This window comes from Haliotis rufescens, unplaced genomic scaffold (assembly GCF_023055435.1).
Source record: "Haliotis rufescens isolate VD_foot unplaced genomic scaffold, xgHalRufe1.0.p SCAF_8, whole genome shotgun sequence".
Lineage (NCBI taxonomy): Eukaryota > Metazoa > Mollusca > Gastropoda > Lepetellida > Haliotidae > Haliotis > Haliotis rufescens.
The window spans coordinates 37,058,343-37,083,047 of NW_025964372.1; the positions used below are offsets into that span (position 1 = coordinate 37,058,343).

General features: G+C 41.7%; 1 protein-coding gene across 1 annotated transcript; it reads left to right on the forward strand.

The window, feature by feature from the left end:
• Positions 1 to 70: 70 nt before the first annotated feature.
• LOC124138360 (eukaryotic translation initiation factor 3 subunit G-like) lies at positions 71 to 21,648 on the forward strand. Its single transcript, XM_046504965.2, has 9 exons — positions 71 to 136; positions 244 to 287; positions 2,088 to 2,185; positions 3,178 to 3,237; positions 4,258 to 4,362; positions 5,103 to 5,406; positions 5,562 to 5,695; positions 21,086 to 21,192; positions 21,549 to 21,648. Exons 1-9 carry the CDS (start codon positions 117 to 119, stop codon positions 21,565 to 21,567), a joined length of 891 nt encoding a protein of 296 aa, XP_046360921.1. The 5' UTR covers positions 71 to 116; the 3' UTR covers positions 21,568 to 21,648.
• Positions 21,649 to 24,705: the final 3,057 nt, after the last annotated feature.

The window sequence follows — 24,705 nt, forward strand, 5'->3', positions numbered from 1 at the left end:
CATGATTAAAACTGTTTGAATGACTATCTATTATTTATATTTTAGATCTAATGTCGTTTTGGTCACATACCACAACTTTTGTATAATCTCTCTTGCGCGCACTTCCGGATGTCGCCATGCCGTCTTTAGAAGACAGGTGAGTTATTACAAAATTTATTGTGATATAGTGTTTTTATTTGAAACGTTTTGTCACGATATTTTCACTTATTGATATGTTTATGTCTTGTTTCACATATTTTTCAGCAAACCTTACAGCTGGGCTGAGCAGGTAGAAGCCGGCGATGACAGTAAGTTATTCGCTAATGCCATATGGTTGTCCGGGCGCAGCAAAAACTGGCATTCGAGCAAGATATTTTTGTTTTCCCTAGCTGCATTAGATGACAAAGAGGCGTACCCATAACTTAGACATTCCCAACACACCAAGTTAATACATAAATGGTAAAACGGTCCTACCAGTTCTAGCTAACAGCCTTGGTTAATGCAACTTAATGGTAGTGTGTAGTCTTTGCTTTTTCATTGAGCAAAACTTTTCAGTTAGGAGATACTAGGCCTGAATCAGTTCTTGATGCTGATACAATGTACTGATACAGGACTGCAATATATTGAATAACTAAATGTTATATCACAAACATCATAAGTTAATAAATAACTTACATTTCAAGCTTTTATTGAGATAAAGTGAGATTAAAAATTAGTCTCACAAAGGGTGCAGGCAAAAATGGCACCTCATTTGACGAAAATGGCAACTAATTGTCGGGCAAAAACGGTACCTCTATTTTTAATAATGATAAGTACAATTAATGGAGTAGTATTAATGCTTTATTTACATGCTTTATTATGTTATGTTGTAGTATATATGTTTTCCTTGGGCGTGGACACAGTCTGTTATCTGCAGAAATATTCTTGTGATGCCGGCTGTAAGGGATATATATATATATTATATATATATATATTAAATATCTATAAAATTAATATTTATTTCCTACTTACTAATATAAATATTAAATGTCGCCTCCCGATCAATTAGAATAGAGGCTAATTTCTAACATGTCTAAAGGCGATTAACATTTCACAATTATTTGTGTCCGCAAGTTTGTGAGTTATAATTCATGTATTTCAGTACCAAGTTAAAAAAAATAAGGTGCCGTTTTATTCACCAGGCAATAGTAGCCGTTTTGGCTTTAGGCGAGGTAATGTTTTGCTGAGATGCAATTTTAGCTGTAACCCCTCACAGACATGGCAATAATTAGGCTCTTTGTTGTGATGTCACCCATGACAAAACTTAGTAAAGCCATCACAAATTTATTTTAACTTAACTATCAAATGTTGATAATAAAAAAAAAATAATTCTCATAATGTGTCTAATAACAATCCCAGTGCACTAAAATTTAGTCTTACCTTTGACAACATGTATTTCTGTTAACACTTGGATGGTCAAATGACCATGTATTATTATTTTTATAGCGATAGTGCCAAGTGAGACGAGTCTATCATGCACCATCTTGTTATCCTCACATGATATTTGACCCCTCCATTACCATGATTACAGTCAAGTTAAAAATAGATGCTCATGGTCAGTCATATAAAATTACAGACAAGTTTACAAAATTCAGCCGATACGTAATCGGTACATACAATTGTTCTGATGCAAAATTATAAGATCAAGTTTAATTAAAATATGCATTAGTGAAAAAATAAGTTTTGCGGTATGTTTTCATCACTTACAGAACATCCTTCCTCATGTAGCTTAATTCGCAACATAGCTTCAGTATGTTCAGTGGCGAGTGGCAGACACTTTGATGTTTTTAGTGGGCTTTGAAGCGTCTACCTTAAATACAAGGGGCTTGAAGTAATACAGTATTCTATTATGGGGCTACTTATTGTTTCAAAAATGTTTTAAATCTGTTTCAATTATTATATGCCATGATAAAACTGAACATTGTATAATACTTTTTTGATGAACAATGATGAAGCAAACTCACTCACTCTCGCTTATATGTTTGTTGATTTGACCATACTTAAGCATGTTAAGTAAGTACATAGGTAAAGTCAACTAACAAACTTTCACCATTTCCCACTTGCAACAGCTGGAGGTCTGCCTCCGTCACACGAGGACTATGATGAGAAGAATGGCCTGAAGAAAATAACAGACTACAAGTACAATGATGATGGGAAACTTGTTAAGGTAAGGGCAGCTATTGAACATGTTGAATGAAACTCTCTGATGTTTTAAGTAGACTGTTTTGTCAACTGGACATGTGCATGTTTTAAAGGTAAAATTGGATGGTGTGTGTAACCGTGTTGAAGCATCTCTGGGATTGAGGGTGTTAACAGTTCAAAGTGATGTACAGAATATCAAATTAATAACTCTTCTCTGTTTTTGAGACAAGTTTGGGACTTTAAGTATTTTTTTTTAAAGTAATATGTAAACAATTGGGTTCACATTGTATGTCTTGTAGCAAAAGAAGCATGTACCAAGATGGACCACTCGTATTTCATAGTGCATCACCTTACTTTTTTTGTGTCAGCGCAAGGGCATGGCCTAGAATGAAGTCTCAATTTATCATGTTCTGGGGCTCTGGTGGCCCAGAATATGACGTCACAGTTCACTGTGCAGAGTTGGTAAATGCCTGAAACCTTCACCTCTGGAAAGGCAACTGTGCTTGTCGTAAAAGGCGACTAACGGGATCGGGTGGTCAGGCTCGCTGACTTGGTTGATGCATGTCATCAATCACTGGATTGTCTGGTCCAGACTTGATTATTTACAGGCCGTCATATAGCTGGAATATTGCTGAGTGCGGCGTTAAACAACAAACCAACCAACTTCACCTCTGGCTTACCTCCCACTTCAAGCTGTCACACAGTGATAAAAGTCAAGAACTACAAACAAGGGGTAGACACTATAACTCAAATCCAGCCAGTCTGCAGCTCCTTTTGGATTAGCGAGTTTTGTAAATTAACTGGAAGTTTGGAGAAAACTGGCCTCTTCAGACAAATGGACTGGAGGCTGTGCCTGTCCCTGTAAACCAACTCTCTGATTGTGTACATTGGTGTATACTAGAAAATAAGAATTAAGGACTGAACAGTTTTTTCGTATTACTATATTTAATCTGTCATGAAAGAATTTGATGGTCCTTAACATTTCTTGAGTAATATATGACCTGTTGTTTCTTGCAGGTAGTGAAGACCTACAGTGTTGAGACAAGGAAGGTGTCAAAGTCCATTGCACGGAGGAAGGTAAGATGCTTAACAGTAGAAGCCAATGGCTTCTTGTCATAGCCCTATTCATCCTCGAGTATCCAGTGAATTATTTTTATATTTTGTGATTATGAATAACCTGAACTCATTCGCAGCAATATTTTTGTTTCAAGCCTGAATAAAATGACCAGAAGGCAGGCTGTAGTTCAATGTTGTTTATCCCTTAAACTCAACATACAACCGACACAGACAAGTACAAATCCTAGTCGAATAACTGTCCTCACCACGACAACTGATACACACAATCCCATTTATTCATAACACTAAAAAACTCACCATCATTCCAGCAATCCCAGATGCGTGGCATCTTGGTTAAAGTCAATTTCCTGATTAGCTAAAGCGTTAGAGTAACCTCCCTTACATCACTCAAATTGCTGTCGGATGACATTACACTCCAGGGCTTGAAATTAGAAATAAATCAGGTGTACCCAAGAGCACTGACCTATTTTTCAGGTGTGTTGTGTTCAGTTTAGGTGCCCTTGTCTTTATTACCCTCCGTGGTCTAGTGGAAGAGCTTCCCCCTGAGAGCAGAAGGTCCGAGATTTTATCCCCGGCCGCTCCATACCAAAAGATGTTAAAATATGGTACTTGTTGTTACCAAGCCTGGCGCTTGCCATTAAGGGGCTAAAGCAAGGACTGGTTGGCTCGGATTCAGTATACTGTGTTTGAATGGGTTTTTCATGTTCAACTCAGGCATAGTATTTCAGTGGGCTAACTCGATAAAACCGGCATTAGTCTGGACTAGTTCAAGAAGTCTCACATACACAATGTGCAATAGTCTTGAAACCCCATTTGACGTCACCATCTGGGACTTGTTGCATTAGACATCGATAAGTAGTCTTGATTAAGGTAAATATCTTGAGGCGATGTATTTAGACTGGAAGTTCATGGTATGTTAAGATTTTGTGAGCTTTGAGAAAGAGGATGGTGAAGGTTTAGCATTGGTTTATACAACATTCATGGACTCACTTGCTGATGGCCTGAATTGACACATTTCAGATATGGAGAAAGTTCGGGGCTGCAGAGAGAGATCCTCCAGGTCCAAACTCGTCAAACACCATCATATCCGAGGAAATTGTCATGCAGTTTGTACAGAACAAGGACGTAAGTCAAACCACGTTTACATGAAACAAACTAACAAGAAATCAAGAGTGAAAAAACTTGATTAAATTTGCTATCAAAGAGATCATTAAACACGAAGCAACACCTCAGTGTCAGATCAACATCACAGTATGTATTTTGATTGTTGTCCCTGCTCCCTGTGGATTCTGGATCAGAATGGATTCCAAGAACTTTCTGATTAATGTAAGAATGTATTGAATGGGGATCGGGTGGTCAGACTATGACATGGCTGATTGCATGTCATCGCGACCCAACTGTGGATCATTGCTAAAGCTGACTTTGGTTTGTTTGATGCAGCATCAATTGTTTACAGGTTGTCGTGATATAGGTGGAATATTGCTGAATGTGTCCTTAAACAATACGGCGGTGGAGTAGCCTAGTGGTTCAAGCAGTTGCTTGCCATGCTGAAGACCTGGGTATGATTCCCCACATGGGAACAATGTGTGAAGCCCATTTCTGGTGTTCCCTGCTGTGCTATTGCTGGAATGTTGCTAAAAGGGACATAAAACCATATTCACTCTCTTAAACAACACTCCCTCACTCCAGAAATTCCTTGTTTAGATATCAGTTATGATCAGGGGTTGAAATAATTGCAAATGGTCTCATGGCAAGTGTATACAGAACTTTCAGACCTTCCGAGACTTCGATTTACGGAGCGCTGTGATATAGCAGGAATAGTGCTGCATTTAACTCACTCACTCATTCACTGTTGCGTTCTCCAGAACCAGGCTCCAGAGGAGGAAGACCCACTCAATAAGCTGAAGACACAGAAGATCGTTCAATGTCGTATTTGTAAAGGCGACCATTGGACAACCCGGTGCCCATACAAGGACACGTTAGCGCCGCTGCAGGAGAAGTTGGCTGAGGATGGGAAGCCGCCGGGTGATGCTGCTGCTGGGGCCAATCCTGCTGCTGCTGCTGCAGGACCCAGTGCCATCGCCAAGACTGCAGGGAAGTACGTGCCCCCCAGTCTGAGGGAAGGAGCATCCAAGGGGAGGGGAGAGTCCATGTCCACACAGAGGAAAGGTCAGTGTTCTCGCGGACAGATTACGTCCTCAGTACCCATGTTTGTTGTAATGGACCCAGTGGGATAGACAGGTCCTCGGTACCCATGTTTGATGAAATGGACCCCCTTCTCCTCTCTGTCCCCGACTCACTCTTTGCACTACAAATTGTTGCAGATGAGGCTGCCACTATCCGTGTGACAAACTTGTCTGAGGACACCAGAGAGTCGGATCTCCAGGAGCTATTCAGACCCTTCGGGCCCATTTCAAGGATCTATTTGGCAAAAGACAAGAACACAGGACAATCTAAGGTGAGTTTGGCATTTCTTGTCTCTGTCTTGCTGAGTCATGCTGAGTTCTTCAGTAAACGTGGTGGTGACCACATCCACTAATGTTACAATGTTCTTCTGAGTTTTCTATTAAAACTGGCTAACAATGGCTATTTTCGTCATTAGTATTTTAGTCAAGAGTATTAGATATGCTCCACACACGAAGCTGAACCTCCAGGGCAAGGGACATAGTCCTAGACAGTGATTGATCTCATAATCATTGGAGGTCACATCAACCCCACGTTAATCCCAGCCAAGTCAGTGTTGATCAGGCTGTTTCATGCCGTGGGAACATTCTTCTAATATGACTGAGAATATCTGGTGAGACTTTGTTCACTCTAATGCCTGGCAACAAGGAAGTGTGTAATGATTTACAGTGTAGTTCTGGACCAAGACAGGTCGGATTTTTGTCCACAGCATAGTTACAGATATTTTTAGGACCGAATTCCTGATCCCCAAGGCTTTACTGAACTTAACCAAATCCTAAAAAAACCAGCACCCAAGATAGGGATGTGATGATTGAGTCCACAGAAGTGTAGAAATCTGACTCATGAGAAGCTGAACCTCCAGGGCAAGAGACATAGTCCTAGACAGTGATTGATCTCATAATCATTGGAGGTCACGTTAATCCCAGCCAAGTCAATGTTGATAAGGCTGTTTCATGCCGTGGGAACATCGCTGATATACAAATGAGCAGATGCTTGATGACACCAGTAAAATCTCCTTCTTCCAAGTGTCCAGGGACGCCAAGTTTTCAGACTGTTTCAAGCCGTAGGAACATTCAATGTGACATGTAAAATAAGACGTGTGAAAAGCCTGCCAGTGGATAGGTGTAGAGGAAGTAGTAAGGCAATGGGGATCAGCCTGTTCCATGCCATAGAGACATTGTCGATCTACAGGTGGATAATAGCTGGTGTCTGGGCCAATACATCCAAAAGGGGGAACAGGTGGCCCAATTATCTAAGGCGCCAATATTCGCTGTGCAGAATTGCATCCCTTGGGCCCTGCAGAAACACAAAAGTGGTAAACGTCCGAGACTTGAATCCTTCTGGCTTTCCTCGCACATTAAGTTGACACACTGTGATATAACTGGAATACTGTTCAACTCACTCACTCACTGACTCCCGTGTACAGATTGTGACAACAGTGAAATTGTAGTCTGTAACAGCATCCTACAGTTTACTTTATGGTAGAGGCCAAGTCTAAATAAGTAATTTAAGACACCCTGCTGGACAGCATTTTGTATTCCTTTGGGGCAAAAAATGATGACTACTTCTGAAACCAAGTAGCACATATGTTACACTGTTAAACTAAGGTGGCAACAGCACCACATTAAAAAAACAACTGAAAACGGGTTTGTTTCTTTCATGCTTTCTATTTCCATTATCTAGTGGAAAAAAGTTGAAAAAAAGGCTGCTTCCGTGGACTAGTGGTAGAGTGTCTGCCTGGAGAGCGGAAGGTCCAGGGATAGAACCCCGGATGTGTCATATCAATAGACGTTAAGAGGTGTTACTTGTTGTTACCCTGTATGGCGTTGGCATAAAGGGGATATACGAAAGACTGGAGGCCTCGAAGTCAGTATACTGTGTCCATGTGAGGCATTCATGTGAAAGTTGGACATGGTATCTTAGTGGGCTAGCGCTATAATATTGGCATAAGTCCGTACTAGCACACACACCATGACACACACTTAGTTTTGACTCTGTGGTTGTGTGAAGCACTGAATTCATTCTCAAACTAACAATGGCTATTTTCATCATTAGTATTTTAGTCAAGAGTATTAGATATGCTCCACACATGAAGCTGAACCTCCAGGGCAAGGGACATAGTCCTAGACAGTGATTGATCTCATAATCATTGGAGGTCACATCAACCCCACGTTAATCCCAGCCAAGTCAGTGTTGATCAGGCTGTTTCATGCCGTGGGAACATTATCCATTTACTTATACTCATATATATATATAAAATTGGAGCTCTCAGACTGATTATCCTTGCATCCTTCTGGCTTTCCACGCACATTAAGTTGACACTCCGTGATATGACTGGAATACTGTTCAACTCACTCACTCACTCACTCACTCACTCACTCACTCACTCACTCCCATATACAGATTGTGACAACAGTGAAATTGTATTCTGTAACAGCATCCTAATGCTAAGTTTTCTTTATGGTAGAGGCCAAGTCTAAATAAGAAATTTAAGAAACCCTGCTGGACAGCATTTTGTATTCCTTTGGGGCAAAAAATGATGACTACTTCTGAAACCATAGTAGCACACACATTACGCTATTTAAATAGAGTGGCAACAGCACCATACTGAAAAAAACAACTGAAAACGGGTTAGTTTCTTTCATGCTTTCTATTTCCATTATCTAGTTGAAAAAAAGTTGAAAAAAAGACTGCTTCTGTGGACTAGTGGTAGAGTGTCCACCTGGAGAGCGGAAGGTCCAGGGATAGAACCCTGGATATGTCATATCAATAGACGTTAAGAGGTGTTACTTGTTGTTACCCTGTCTGGCGTTGGCATAAAGGGGATATAAGAAAGACTGGAGGCCTCGAAGTCAGTATACTGTGTCCATGTGAGGTATTCATGTGAAACTTGGGCATAGTATCTTAGTGGGCTAGCGCTGTTATATTGGCATAAGTCTGTTCTAGCACACATACAATGACACACACTTGATTTAACTCTGTGGCCATGTGAAGCACTGAATTCATTCTCAAACAAACAATGGCTATTTTCCTCAAGAGTATTATAGATGCTCCACACACAAAGCTGAACCTCCAGGGCAAGGGACATAGTCCTAGACAGTGATTGATCTCATAATCATTGGAGGTCACATCAACCCCACGTTAATCCCAGCCAAGTCAGTGTTGATCAGGCTGTTTCATGCCGTGGGAACATTATACATTTACTTGTACTCATATATACTGTAAATCGTGAAATGAACGCGAGCGTGAATTAAATGCGAAAAATGCGAGTGGTCTTTGCTCGCATTAATAAACATCGCATTTATATCAACAATAAGACATTTTGGATAGCAGAAATACCAACTTAGACATACACCAAAACCAAACAACTATGTATTCCACATCACTGTTTATTGAGCAGCACTGATAACAAGTATATAAACAATGTCATTCAAGCACTTATTACATCTTGTGAATTGTCAGTGCTGGGGCCAAGACAAGCGTTTTACTCACTTATGTCATCACTGATCACACCTGCAAGTCCAGACAGACGACTCCCACCCAACACAGTGTCTTTGTTCTTTGCGACTGCCTCAAAGGCCGACACTAGCCAGCACGCATGTATTGTTTTAGGAAAGAACTCTACTCAGCGCTAATAAGTGGTGCTATTTGGTGTGTGATTGGAAATAATGTAAGGTAGGATTAAGGTGAGGATTCACATGTAAACCTGACAGAGGACATTTTGTTTAGATATAAATCCACTGATGCTTGAGAGGAGGGGGTGTCGCATTCATATTGAGTCCCATTTTTGGCTAGGGGCCAGCGGTCGCATTCTTTTGGAGACGCATTAATTTCATGTTTTACAGTATATAAAATTGGAGCTTTTAGAGTGATACTGCCGCCATATAGCTGGAATATTGCAGAGTGCGGCATTAACAACAAACCAACCAAATCTTAGATTGATTATTAACAGCTCAGACATTACTGATCAGATACAAGATCCATGAAGTCCTTTCTGCAGATTCCCTGCAGCTACAATACTAAGCCAGAGCTTGGCACAATATGTGTAACGTATTCTGGTGTTTCATGCCGTGATATTACGGGGATATTGCTAAAAACATTTAAAACTACAAATGGCATGCCTGGGACTGACAAACTAGGATGAAACTAGCCATAATCTGACAGTGTTGTGCTAGAAGCTGAACCTCCAGGGCAAGGGACATAGTCCTAGACAGTGATTGATCTCATAATCATTGGAGGTCACATCAACCCCACGTTAATCCCAGCCAAGTCAGTGTTGATCAGGCTGTTTCATGCCGTGGGAACATTCTTCTAATATGACTGAGAATATCTGGTGAGACTTTGTTCACTCTAATGCCTGGCAACAAGGAAGTGTGTTAAGATTTACAGTGTAGTTCTGGACCAAGACAGGTCGGATTTTTGTCCACAGCATAGTTACAGATATAGTCAGGACCAAATTCCTGTTCCCCAAGCTTCACTGAACTTAACCAAATCCTTAAAAAACAGCACCCAAGATAGGGATGTGATGATTGAATCCATGTGAAATACCCACAGAAGTGTAGATCTTAGATTGATTCTTAACAGCTCAGACATTACTGATCAGATACAAGATCCATGAAGTTCTTTCTGCAGATTCCCTGCAGCGACAATACTAAGCCAGAGCTTGGCACAATGTGTGTAACGTATTCTGGTGTCTCATGCCGTGATATTACGGGGATATTGCTAAAAGCATTTAAAACTACAAATGGCATGCCTGGGACTGACTAACTGGGATGAAACTAGCCATAATCTGACAGTGTTGTGCTAGAAGCTGAACCTCCAGGGCAAGGGACATAGTCCTAGACAGTGATTGATCTCATAATCATTGGAGGTCACATCAACCCCACGTTAATCCCAGCCAAGTCAGTGTTGATCAGGCTGTTTCATGCCGTGGGAACATCGCTGATATACAAATGAGCAGATGCTTGATGACGTTGGTAAAATTTCCTTCTTCCAAGTTGTCCAGGGACGACAAGTTTTCAGGCTGTTTCAAGCCGCAGGAACATTCAATGTGACATGTAGAATAAGACGTGTGAAAAGCCTGCCGATGGATAGGTGTAGAGGAAGTAGTAAGGCAATGGGGATCAGCCTGATTCATGCCGTAGAGACATTGTCGATCTACAGGTGGATAATGCCTGGTGTCTGGGCCAATACATGAAAATGGGGGAGCAGGTGGCCCAATCATCTAAGATGCCACTATTCGCTGTGTAGAGTTGCATCCCTTGGGCTCTGCAGAAACAAATGATTGAGGGTTCAAATCCTGGTTTGCCCCGATTATGTCTCTTGGTTTGTCAGCACCATACCCGTGCTCGTGGGTTTCACCAAAGTGGTAAACTTCCGAGACTTGAATCACTCAGGGCTTTCCTCGCACATTAAGTTGACACTCCGTGATACGACTGGAATACTGTTCAACTCACTCACTCACTCACTCACTCACTCACTCACTCACTCACTCACTCACTCACTCACTGACTCCCATGTACAGATTGTGACAACAGTGAAATTGTATTCTGTAACAGCATCCTAATGCTAAGTTTACTTTATGGTAGAGGCCAAGTCTAAATAAGTAATTTAAGACACCCTGCTGGACAGCATTTTGTATTCCTTTGGGGCAAAAAATCATGACTACTTCTGAAACCAAAGTAGCTCACACATTACACTATTTAAATAGGGTGGCGACAGCACCATACTGAAAAAACAACTGAAAACGGGTTAGTTTCTTTCATGCTTTCTATTTCCATTATCAAGTGGAAAAAAAGTTGAAAAAAAGGCTGCTTCCGTGGACTAGTGGTAGAGTGTCTGCCTGGAAAGCGGAAGGTCCAGGGATAGAACCCTGGATGCGTCATACCAATAGACGTTAAGAGATGTTACTCGTTGTTACCCTATCTGGCGTTGGCATAATGTCGATATAAGGCCTGGAGGCCTCGGAGTCAGTATACCGTGTCCATGTGAGGTATTCATATGAAACTTGGACATGGTATCTTATTGGGCTAGCGCTGTTATATTGGCATAAGTCTGTTCTAGCACACATACAATGACACACACTTGATTTAACTCTGTGGCCATGTGAAGCACTGAATTCATTCTCAAACAAACAATGGCTATTTTCCTCAAGAGTATTATAGATGCTCCACACACAAAGCTGAACCTCCAGGGCAAGGGACATAGTCCTAGACAGTGATTGATCTCATAATCATTGGAGGTCACATCAACCCCACGTTAATCCCAGCCAAGTCAGTGTTGATCAGGCTGTTTCATGCCGTGGGAACATTATACATTTACTTGTACTCATATATACTGTAAATCGTGAAATGAACGCGAGCGTGAATTAAATGCGAAAAATGCGAGTGGTCTTTGCTCGCATTAATAAACATCGCATTTATATCAACAATAAGACATTTTGGATAGCAGAAATACCAACTTAGACATACACCAAAACCAAACAACTATGTATTCCACATCACTGTTTATTGAGCAGCACTGATAACAAGTATATAAACAATGTCATTCAAGCACTTATTACATCTTGTGAATTGTCAGTGCTGGGGCCAAGACAAGCGTTTTACTCACTTATGTCATCACTGATCACACCTGCAAGTCCAGACAGACGACTCCCACCCAACACAGTGTCTTTGTTCTTTGCGACTGCCTCAAAGGCCGACACTAGCCAGCACGCATGTATTGTTTTAGCAAAGAACTCTACTCAGCTCTAATAAGCGGTGCTATTTGGTGTGTGGTTGGATTAATGTAAGGTTGGATTAAGGTGAGGATTCTCGGTGTCTAGCCGGGAGAGCCACATTTCAGAAATGGCTATTGCCGGTAGAGCCACATTTTCATCTGAGTGCATTTCACCTATTCTAGCGGGTAATTAATTAATCCGATTACCGATACCTTTATATGAGTGTCCCACATTTAAATTACTAAGCGTGGTGTTCTTTAGAGATACCTTTAAATGAGTGTCCCACATTTAAATTACTAAGCGTGGTGTATTTCCTGGGACATTAGTTAGAGGGTGTTTCTTTCACTTCACCCAATGTATCTGGAGGAGGGTGCAGAAAGAAGGTCTGGTGATGGACTATAAGGAAGATGAGGAGGTGAAGAAGCTGGTTAGAAGAGCTGCTGCCCTCCCTCTAGTACCTCGTGACAAAGTGGATGATGTGTGGCTTGATGCCATTGCTGACTCTCCTGCTGGCCCTAAAGTGACTGCCTTCATGGACTACGTGACAACCAGTTGGGTTCAAGGAGGGGCCTTCATGCCAGAGATTTGGAACCATTTCGAAAACCAAGGCCACCGTACCAACAATCACCTGGAAGGGTGGCACAACAAGATGAAGAGACTTGTCAAGAAGTGCCACCCGAACATCTACGAGGTAGTGAAGCTATTTCAGCGAGAGCAGTCACTCAAAGAGGTTGCAGTCCTGAGACTCTCTCACCAGTGGTCAGAACCTTCACGAAGAAAGAAGTACAAGGCAATCGATGCACGTATTGCGTCCCTCAAGATCCAGCTCCTGAACCAACACCTGAGTGAGATGGAATATGCTGACCACGTGGGCGACCTCCTTCATCTGCAGTAATGACATTAAATCCATTATGATATTCATATGCTATTCATATTCATCAATGTAAAGTTTTGATGAATATGTTATCCTTGTTGAATAAAAAATGAGAAAACAAGACTTTTTTTTTTATATATACGGTAACCTGTTAGAATCACAAAGCATGTTTTGACAGCAGGGCCGCGAGAGCCACATTATACAATCACGCAACCATAACCATTGCCGCGAGAGCCACATCAATTTGGGCTATCTATTTTCGAAATGTGGCTTTGCCGGCCTGTAACCGGATTCTCCTGTAAACCTGACAGGACATTTTGTTTAGATATAAATCCACTGAAGCTTAAGAGGAGAGGGTGTCGCATTCATATTGAGTCGCATTTTTGGCTAGGGGCCAGCGGTCGCATTCTTTTGGAGACGCATTTATTTCATGTTTTACAGTATATAAAATTGGAGCTTTTAGAGTGATACTGCCGCCATATAGCTGGAATATTGCTGAGTGCGGCGTCAACAACAAACCAACCAAATCTGAGATTGATTATTAACAGCTCAGACATTACTGATCAGATACAAGATCCATGAAGTCCTTTCTGCAGATTCCCTGCAGTGACAATACTAAGCCAGAGCTTGGCACAATGTGTGTAACGTATTCTGGTGTCTCATGCCGTGATATTGCGGGGATATTGCTAAAAGCATTTAAAACTACAAATGGCATAAAGGGGATATAAGAAGGACTGAAGGCCTCGGAGTCAGTATACTGTGTCCATGTGAGGTATTCATGTGAAACTTGGACATGGTATCTTAGTGGGCTAGCGCTATTATATTGGCATAAGTCCGTTCTAGCACACACACCATGACACACACTTAGTTTTGACTCTGTGGTCATGTGAAGCACTGAATTCATTCTCAAACTAACAATGGCTATTTTCATCATTAGTATTTTAGTGTAGAGTATTAGATATGCTCCACAAACAAAGCAGAACCTCCAGGGCAAGGGACATAGTCCTAGACAGTGATTGATCTCATAATCATTGGAGGTCACATCAACCCCACGTTAATCCCAGCCAAGTCAGTGTTGATCAGGCTGTTTCATGCCGTGGGAACATTATACATTTACTTGTACTCATATATATATAAAAATGGATCTCTTAGAGTGATACTGTCGCCATATAGCTGGAATATTGCTGAGTGAGGCGTTAACAACAAACCAACCAAATCTTAGATTGATTATTAACAGGTCATACATCACTGATCAGATACAAGATCCATGAAGTCCTTTCTGCAGATTCCCTGCAGCGACAATACTAAGCCAGGACTTGGCACAATGTGTGCAACGTATTCTGGTGTCTTATGCCCAGATATTGCGGGGATATTGCTAAAAGCATTTAAAACTACAAATGGCATGCCTGGGACTGACAAACTAGGATGAAACTAGCCATAATCTGACAGTGTTGTGCTAGAAGCTGAACCTCCAGGGCAAGGGACATAGTCCTAGACAGTGATTGATCTCATAATCATTGGAGGTCACATCAACCCCACGTTAATCCCAGCCAAGTCAGTGTTGATCAGGCTGTTTCATGCCGTGGGAACATTAGCCATTTACTTATACTCATATATATATATAAAATTGGAGCTCTCACACTGATTATCCTTGCATCCTTCTGGCTTTCCACGCACATTAAGTTGACACTCCGTGATATGACTGGAATACTGTTCCACTCACTCACTCACTCACTCACTCACTCACTCACTCATTCACATATACAGATTGTGACAACAGTGAAATTGTATTCTGTAACAGCATTCTAATGCTAAGTTTACTTTATGGTAGAGGCCAAGTCTAAATAAGTAATTTAAGACACCCTGCTGGACAGCATTTTGTATTCCTTTGGGGCAAAAAATGATGACTACTTCTGAAACCAAAGTAGCACACATATTACACTATTTAAATAGGTTAGGGATGGCACCACACTAAAAAACACAATTGAAAATGGGTTTGTTTCTTTCATGCTTTCTATTTCCATTATCTAGTGGAAAACAGTTAAAAAAAAGACTGCTTCCGTGGACTAGTGGTAGAGTGTCTGCCTGGAGAGCGGAAGGTCCAGGGATAGAACCCTGGATGTGTCATATCAATAGACGTTAAGAGGTGTTACTTGTTGTTACCCTGTCTGGCGTTGGCATAATGGGGATAAAAGAAGGACTGAAGGCCTCAGAGTCTGTATACTGTGTCCATGTGAGGTATTCATGTGAAACTTGGACATGGTATCTTAGTGGGCTAGCGCTATAATATTGGCATAAGTCCCTTCTAGCACACACACCATGACACACACTTAGTTTTGACTCTGTGGTCATGTGAAGCACTGAATTCATTCTCAAACTAACAATGGCTATTTTCCTCAAGAGTATTATAGATGCTCCACACACAAAGCTGAACCTCCAGGGCAAGGGACATAGTCCTAGACAGTGATTGATCTCATAATCATTGGAGGTCACATCAACCCCACGTTAATCCCAGCCAAGTCAGTGTTGATCAGGCTGTTTCATGCCGTGGGAACATTATACATTTACTTGTACTCATATATACTGTAAATCGTGAAATGAACGCGAGCGTGAATTAAATGCGAAAAATGCGAGTGGTCTTTGCTCGCATTAATAAACATCGCATTTATATCAACAATAAGACATTTTGGTTTGCAGAAATACCAACTTAGACATACACTAAAACCAAACAACTATGTATTCCACATCACTGCTTATTGAGAAGCACTTGTAACAAGTATATAAACAATGTCATTCAAGCAATAATTACACCCTATGAATTGTCAGTGCTGGGGCCAAGACAAGCGTTTTACTCACTTATGTCATCACTGATCACACCTGCAAGTCCAGACAGACGCCTCCCACCCAACACAGTGTCTTTGTTCTTTGCGACTGCATCAAAGGCCGACATGAGCCAGCATGCACGTATTGTTTAAGCTGAAGTACTCTACTCAGCGCTAATAAGCGGTGCTATTTGGTGTGTGATTGGATTAATGTAAGGTTGGATGAAGGTGAGGATTCTCCTGTAAACCTGACAGACTGACTGACTGATATAGAAGATTTAACGTGCGCTTTCCGACTGTAGCGTATTTCGCACACGGGCCTGGCCAGACCATTTAGTGTATTCCGAGAAGGGTGAAAGTGGTGTGTGCAACCCAAGAGGGAGCTTTTAGGGGTTGCTTATATTGATTTTTTGAAATTTTTAAATTTGGAATAAATGCCGAGGTGGGTGGAGGAGGGAACTAAGGGAGCCGGGTGAGGTGGGTGTATGTATGTTTATTGGATTTTGGATTGGTAGATTAATTAGTTTTTAGATGCGCTTAATTAGGTCTGTTTTGATTAGGAATACGCCTAGGGCCTTGAAGTTTTCTAGTTTATTTTGAGGGTTTAGTATTTCATCTAGAGTAGGAACCTTATTTAGATTGAGGTTGGTTTGTAGTGTGGTTCTGTGTGTTTGGTAGTGGGTGCAGTGGATGAGTGCGTGTTCTGTGGTTTCGGGTTGTTTGCAGTGGGGGCAGTGTCCTGTGGTGTGTCTTTTAAGTTGTTTTAGGTGGTTATTTAGGTTCGTGTGTCCTGTTTGGAGTTTTGTAATTAATCTGTCAATTTTTTTTGAGGGGTGTAGGATTTTTGGTTTGGCTAGTGGTTTTCTGAGCACTTTTTTGATTTGGCTATTTGAGTTTTGATATTGATTATGCCATTTTTTGGTTATTTTTTGTTTGTTTACACTTTTAATTTCTGATTTTGAGATGGGTAGGTTTAGGCTTATTATCCCCCGCCGCGCGAAAGCGCGAAGCGGGGGATATAGTATTCACGACCGTCCGTACGTCTGTACGTCCGTACGTCCATCCGTACATCCCACCTGTTTGTTGCCGCGATATCTCAAGAACTAAACTCTGGATTGTCTTCATATTTGGAACTATGGTGTATATACAGACTCCGCAGACACCAGTCGGTTTTGGTGACCTTGATCCCATTTTCAAGGTCACAGCAGACAAATCTGCTTTTAGAGTTGGAAAACGGTGTTGCCGCGATATCTCAAGAACTAAACACTGGATTGTCTTCATATTTGGAACTATGGTGTATATACAGACTCCGCAGACACCAGTCGGTTTTGGTGACCTTGATCCCATTTTCAAGGTCACAGCAGACAAATCTGCTTTTAGAGTTGGAAAACGGTGTTGCCGCGATATCTCAAGAGCTAAACACTGGATTGTCTTCATATTTGGAACTATGGTGTATATACAGACTCCGCAGACACCAGTCGGTTTTGGTGACCTTGATCCCATTTTAAAGGTCACAGCAGGCAAATCTGCTTTTGGAGTTGGAAAACGGTGTTGCCGCCAAATCTCAAGAACTAAACACTGGATTGTCTTCATATTTGGAACTATGGTGTATATACAGACACCGCAGACACCAGTCGGTTTTGGTGACCTTGACCCCATTGTCAAGGTCACAGCAGGCAAATCTGCTTTTGGAGTTAGAAAACGGTGTGGCCGCGATATCTCAAGAACTAATCGCTGGATTGTCTTCATATTTGGAACTATAGTGTATATACAGACACCGCATACACCTGTCAGATTTGGTGACCTTGACCCCATTTTCAAGGTCACAGCAGGCAAATCTGTTTTTGGAGTTGGAAAACGGTGTTGCCACAATATCTCAAGAACTAATCGCTGGATTGTCTTCATATTTGGTACTATGGTGTACAGGCGGGGGATATTTCGTCACTCTGTGACAAATACTTGTTTCTGGTATTTTGAGAGATAATTTAGCTGCTTTATCGGCGCTTTCGTTGCCGTAAATTCCTACGTGGGCGGGGATCCACAAGAAGGTTATTTGTTTGCCTGCTTTTGTTAGGTCGTTGGAGCTTTTAAGTATTTGGTTTATTAATTTAGGTCGCTTTTTGGTATTTTTGTTTTGGAGGGCTTGTAGTCCACTAAGGGAGTCGGTGAGAATTAGGATTTTTGTGTTGTTTTTAGATTGTTGGTTATGCAGGGCTGAGGCCATGCCCATAAGTTCGGCTGTGAATATAGATTGGTTGTTAGGGAGTCGGTAAGATTGTGTGGATATAACTGGTTGTGTGGTATGGACTCCGAAGCCTGTGTGGTTGGAGGTCGGGTCTGAAGATCCGTCAGTGTATATATGTGACACCAATTTGGCCAATTTTCGTGTATGTATGCAAGTGTGGTGGTTTTAGCTATGTTTGGGTCGGTTTGTTTATTTATTTGGTTTGCTAGCATTGTGTCTATTTGGGGTATTTTGAGTTTAGGGGTGAAGATATTTGATTTTTTTTGCAGTTTTGTTTAAGATTTTGAGTTTGGTGTTCATTGAGGTAGTTAGTTATTCTTTGGGATATTGGGGTGAGTAAGGGGTGTTTGCGAGCTAGAGCTTGGTTTCTTGGGCTAATGTTTTGGTTAAATAGGTTTTGGATGAGAGGGTTTGTTTGGGACGCGGCCCAGAAATTAAGGCTTAGATGTTCCCTGCGTAGATTTAGTGGCATTTCTCCTGTAAGGGCCTGAAGTGAGGTGTAGGAGGTGCCATGTTGGGTGCGTGTAATTAGTTTAAGGGCTTGGTATTGTATTGAGTCAAGTTTTTTAGATAGAGAGTTGTTTAGGGTGTTGTATATGGCGCAGCCGTAGTCTAGTTTTGATCTAATTAGTGTTGTATATAGTGAGAGGAGGGTATCTTTTGAGGCTCCCCAGTTAGAGCCGGTGAGACATCTTAATGTGTTAAGGTCTTTGCTGCATCTAGTTTTTAGGTTTTGGACGTGAGCCTCCCAGGTGAGGTGTTGATCGAAAATAAGTCCTAAGAATTTGGTTTTTTTTTTTGAATTTGATTGTTTGGTTGTTTAGCTGGAGGATTGGGTAGGCAGGTTTCATGTTTTTATGTTTGAATACTACTCCTGTTGTTTTGTCTGAGTTAAGGGAGAAGCCCCATTTGTCTGCCCATTGTTGTATTTTATTTAGAGATTTTTGGATTAAGTTTTCTGCCATTTTAATGCTTTTTGTGCGGATCCATAGGGCACCGTCATCCGCGAATTTTGAAGTGTTTAGTTTAGGGGATAAGCCCTCGAATAGGTCATTTATCATCATATTGAAGAGGGTTGGGCTGAGGATGCTGCCCTGGGGAGTGCCATTTTCTAGGGGACACTGGTCCGATAGCGTATGGTCTATACCCACGGTAATTTTGCGATTGTTTAGGAAATCTTGGATGAAGTTTATTATTTGGCCTTTTAGTCCTATTTTTTTTAGTTTTTGTATTAGCCCGTGGTGCCATACCATATCGAAAGCTTTAGAGAAGTCGAGGAATATGCCTATGGTGTATTGCTTGTTTAGCTGTCCTGTTTTTATATCCTGTTCTAGTCGGGCAAGGTTATCGAGAGTTGATCGGACCTGACAGAGGACATTTTGTTTAGATATAAATCCACTGAAGCTTGAGAGGAGGGGGTGTCGCATTCGTAATGAGTCGCATTGTTGGCTAGGGCCAGCGGTCACATTCTTTTGGAGACACATTAATTTCACGTTTTACAGTATATATATAAAATTGGATCTCTTAGAGTGATACTGCCGCCATATAGCTGGAATATTGCTGAGTGCGGCGTTAACAACAAACCAACAAAATCGTAGATTGATTATTAACAGGTCAGACATTACTGATCAGATACAAGATCCATGAAGTCCTTTCTGCAGATTCCCTGCAGCGACAATACTAAGCCAGAGCTTGGCACAATGTGTGTAACGTATTCTGGTGTCTCATGCCCAGATATTGCGGGGATATTGCTAAAAGCATTTAAAACTACAAATGGCATGCCTGGGACTGACAAACTAGGATGAAACTAGCCATAATCTGACAGTGTTGTGCTAGAAGCTGAATCTCCAGGGCAAGGGACATAGTCCTAGACAGTGATTGATCTCATAATCATTGGAGGTCACATCAACCCCACGTTAATCCCAGCCACGTCAGTGTTGATCAGGCTGTTTCATGCCGTGGGAACATGTAGAAGTGGATACTGTAAGGGTGTCATTGGGAATTTTTGTATCGATATACCTATAATAATAAGATTAATTATCTGTATGTGTATAGATAATAATAACCTATGTAGACCTACAATTTAATGCTACGTATGTCGTTAGTCACGCTCGCTGACTTGGTTAATGCATGTCATCGTGTCCCAATTGCGTAGGTCGATGCTCATGATGTCAATCACTGGATTGTCAGGTCTAGACTCGACTATTGACAGACTGCTGTCTTATAGCTGGAATATTGCTGAGTGCGGCATTAAACAACAACAAACAAAACAAACCAACCCCCCCCAAACAAAAAAAAAACAAATGAGAGTCTGGGTGTCGATTAGGTTATTCTTTGTTATTGTATTTGTTATGGTTTAGTGGTAGAGCATCTGCTAGGTGAGCGCGGAAGGTCTGGGGTTTGGTCCCCGGACGTGTCTTACCAAAAGAATTAAAAAATGGTACTTGTTCATGTTACCTTGTCTGGGGCTCGGCATTAAGGGGCTAAAACAAGGACTGAATGGCTTTGACTCAGTATACTGTGTTTGATTTGGGTATTCATGTTTAACTGTGTCATGGTATCTCCGTGAGCTAGAACTATAAATATTCATCAGTCCGGACTTGTACAAGCAGCCACACACACACAGACATACAGGTCAAAGCAATGGTATACCAAACTCACTCACTTGACCCGTGAAGATCTGGGTTAGAATTGGTCATTAGTAACCCATGGTTGTAAGAGGCTACTAACAGTATCGGGGGGTCAGTCTCGCTAAATTGGTTGATGTATGTCATTGTATCACAATTGATGCTCATGATGTCAATCACTGGATTGTCTGGTCAAGACTCGATTATTTACAGACCTCATATAGCTGGAATAGTGCAGCGTTTAACAATAAGCAAGCAAACACTCACTCCTTCCTAAATCATTGAAGAAATGTCTTCAATGAAAGACATCTTGTTTATCAGTTTATCATTTACACATTTTTTATGTTATAATTGATGTTTTCTTGCCTGTATTTTCAGGGATTTGCCTTCATCAACTTTCATAGACGCGAAGATGCTGCACGGGCTATTGCTGGGGTGTCCGGATTTGGCTATGATCATCTTATCCTCAATGTAGAATGGGCCAAGTAAGTTTTTCTGTGTTTTCCTTTGAGAGCTGAAGTTCAGTTGCTTGATCCCCTAGTACTTGTAACCTGGCACCCGGCATCAAGAGGCTAAGACAAGGACTTGTCGGCAGACAGACACTGTTAATGTTGGTGTTAAACCCAACTCACTCACTCACTCAATTTGGATGGGGGGAGACCGGCCTCAACCAGCGTTGTTGTCATAGATTTTTCTCTGCTTTTAGTATTGTACTGTTGCTTTATATTTCATTGTTGCATAGACATCCATTATTGCCATTTCAGTTGCGTTAAAATTCAGTGTTGCAATGGCAAAGATTATGATTGTATAGGTTGTAATACTGATTCTCCTTGTGTTTCAGGCCTTCTGGCACAACTTAGAGAACTGGTGGAGACTCATGGTGAATAGGGTGGGCGCCACCCTTATGTGTAATTCAAAAGGGAATAAAAAGACAAGAAATCGTGTTGTTCTCGTGTTCATTTCTAGAATGGACCCCTCATGATGAGGGTTATAATTGTCTCCCTCTGTGTAGACTCGAGTTTGAACTGGCCTTCTGCAACCAATGCTTGGCTTCCCCTGTGAAGACCTGGGTTAGAATTGGTCTGTAGCAACCAATGCTTGTCTTCCTCTGTGTAGACTCGAGTTTGAACTGGCCTTCTTCAACCAATGCTTGGCTCCCCCTGTGAAGACCTGGGTTAAAATTGGTCTGTAGCAACCAATGATTGTCTCCCTCTGTGTAGACTCGAGTTAGAACTGGCCTTCTGCAACCAATGCTTGGCTCCCCCTGTGAAGACCTGGGTTAGAATTGGTCTGTAGCAACCAATGCTTGGCTCCCCCTGTGAAGACCTGGGTTAGAACTGGTCTGTAGCAACCAATGCTTGGCTCCCCCTGTGAAGACCTGGGTTAGAATTGGCCTGCAGCAACCAATGATTGTCTCCCTCAGTGTAGACTCGAGTTAGAACTGGCCTTCTGCAACCAATGCTTGGCTCCCCCTGTGAAGACCTGGGTTAGAATTGGCCTGCAGCAACCAATGATTGTCTCCCTCAGTGTAGACTCGAGTTAGAACTGGCCTTCTGCAACCAATGCTTGGCTTCCCCTGTGAAGACCTGGGTAAGAACTGGTATTCAACAACCAATTGCATAGATTGAGACATGTTCCAGGGGGGTGCTGATAAATACAATGCAATTTGCAATATACTTGCAGATCTAACATCCTAAATTGAGTTTAGTACCAAACACAACAGAATTGATTGTGGTCTCTTTGGTGTTAAGGAAGATATTGAGGAAGTTACATAGCTGCTTTTGACTGGGTTGTGATCTTAATTAATGAACACAGACAACGATCTCATTAAAATCATTTCCAGCAGAATCTCTGCACTTTTACACATCAGATGTAGTTCACAATTAGCACATCATTTTTAGTTTCAATAAATCAGTAAATGGGCTATCATGGCACTTGATTTTCTTGACTAGCACATAATAGTTTCGCTTGTTTAAGCTTCAAGAAACAAACATTTATTTGCGCAAGTTAAGGGGTGAGTGCTATCTTTAGGGCAGGACCCTCTTTTGCGAACACCTGGTGTCCTAGCTGATTTTAAGTGATTCATTCATAAAGATTTCATTGCTTTTTACCTTTTACACCTGATTCAATTTGTTTTGGTGGGTAACAGAGACAGGTTATTCTCTGGCATTTTTTACTTTTTTTTTACCAGATCTGGGTCGATGTTTCTGCTGGTGGAGTGGTGTCCCTAATTTTCACCATAAGCTCATTAGTATCTATCAATTATGCTCAGCCAACTACAAAATACATGTTCAGACCTAGGCATAAGTGCTCCCCACTTGTTGCAAAACAAACATTTTTTAAATGTTTTTCTTCATTTATTAGAATCTCAGAACTGCAAGAACAAATCAACTATGACTAAGTCAAGACTTACGTAAGCAATGTGATTTACCTTTTGCCAGCTCTCAACGAACAGTCCCAAAGAAGGTCGTGTCGGTTGGTTTTCTTCCTGGCCGTTCCAATCAGTGCAAGGGGCAGTCGGGTAGCCTAGTGGTTAAAGCGTTCGCTCGTCACGCCGAAGACCCGGGTTCGATTCCTGACATGGGTACAATGTGTGAAGCCCATTTCTGGTGTCCGCCGCCGTGATATTGCTGGAATATTGCTAAAAACAGCGAAAAACCATACTCACTCACTCACTCACCCCAATCAGTGCAAGCCATTTCCGAGACAGTAGACTTAATCTTTTATCTGGCAGATTATATGCTATGCAAAATGAAAAGATTTGCAAAAGTGATTTTGGATGTATATTTTTTATATCATATAAATAAACAACAGATGGCAACAGATGTTCAAAATTCGCACAAATTCTCATTGACCCAGGTTCCATATAGCACACATGGAACAGTAGATTTTCAAGGTGAAGGTCATCTGTGCTCCGCATCTTGTATGGGCACTTTAAGAGTCCAAAACTGGCATCTCGTCCAATGGAAGCAATCAGATATCGAATTGTGGCCTGGGGATGTTCACTCACTGTTCCTGTGGTGCTTATGACAACTGTCGAAGGTTATGTGGTTGTGACGTGCACAGTCGTTGATCCAGTGCACCCCATAAATGTTCGATTGGGTTTAATTCTGGAGACATTGAGGGCCATAGCTGGGCCTGGATGTTGTGATTCTTCATAAAGGCTGTTGTCAAGTCTGTTCTGCCTTGCCTTCTGCTTCACTAGAAAAAAACAGCTGTAACACCTCGAAAACCAAAAACTGTAGAAAATGTCAAGTCTCATAGACTCCAAAACCAGTAACTTAACCCCCCAAAAGAATGTGTTCATCTTACAAAGAAGGAAGGAAAATGATTTAAACAAAAGCAGAAATAAGAGCAGCTGCAAACAACACCAGCAAATGCAACCTCTGCTCTTCATAGAGGTCCATAATCCCTTTGGTCCTCTGGACATGGGACCGCCTCCGTGGTCTAGTGGTAGAGTGTCCGCCCGGAGAGCTCAAGGTCCGGGCTTCAATCCCCGACCGCGTCATACCAAAAGACGTTAAAAGATGGTACTTGTTGTTACCCTGTCTGGCGATCGGCATAAAGGGACTAAAACAAGGACTGGTCGGCTCGTAGTCCGTATACTGTGTCTGAGTGGGGCATTCATGTTAAACTGCGGCATGGTATCTCAGTGTGCTAGCACTATTAATCAGCATCAGTCCGGACTAGTGCGCGCACGCTGGCACGCACGCACGCGCGCATGTGCATGCACGTCGCTATATAAGTCCAATAATCTTGGACGCGACGTTAAACCCCATTTTACCTCACCTCACCTAAACCCAATTTCACCTCACCTCATCTCTGGTAACGGAGGTAACTCCATCTTCACATGAAACAAATAGGAGTTCAACAAAGTCTTCCTCACGTCCGCGTGACATTTCTCTTGTGAAGGCACCATGGGTCCTCAAAATATAACACAATGGAATTGCAGAGGTCTTAAGAAGAATTTTAATGAAATACAGCTATTGATTCAAGAT

What these genes read in the sequence shown, in the direction of transcription:
- LOC124138360 (XM_046504965.2), top strand. Translation starts at nt 117, where the DNA reads ATGCCGTCTTTAGAAGACAG. An exon ending in ATGCCGTCTTTAGAAGACAG is followed by an intron (nt 137 to 243) that starts GTGAGTTATTAC and finishes CATATTTTTCAG; the next exon opens with CAAACCTTACAGCTGGGCTG. An exon ending in GGTAGAAGCCGGCGATGACA is followed by an intron (nt 288 to 2,087) that starts GTAAGTTATTCG and finishes CACTTGCAACAG; the next exon opens with CTGGAGGTCTGCCTCCGTCA.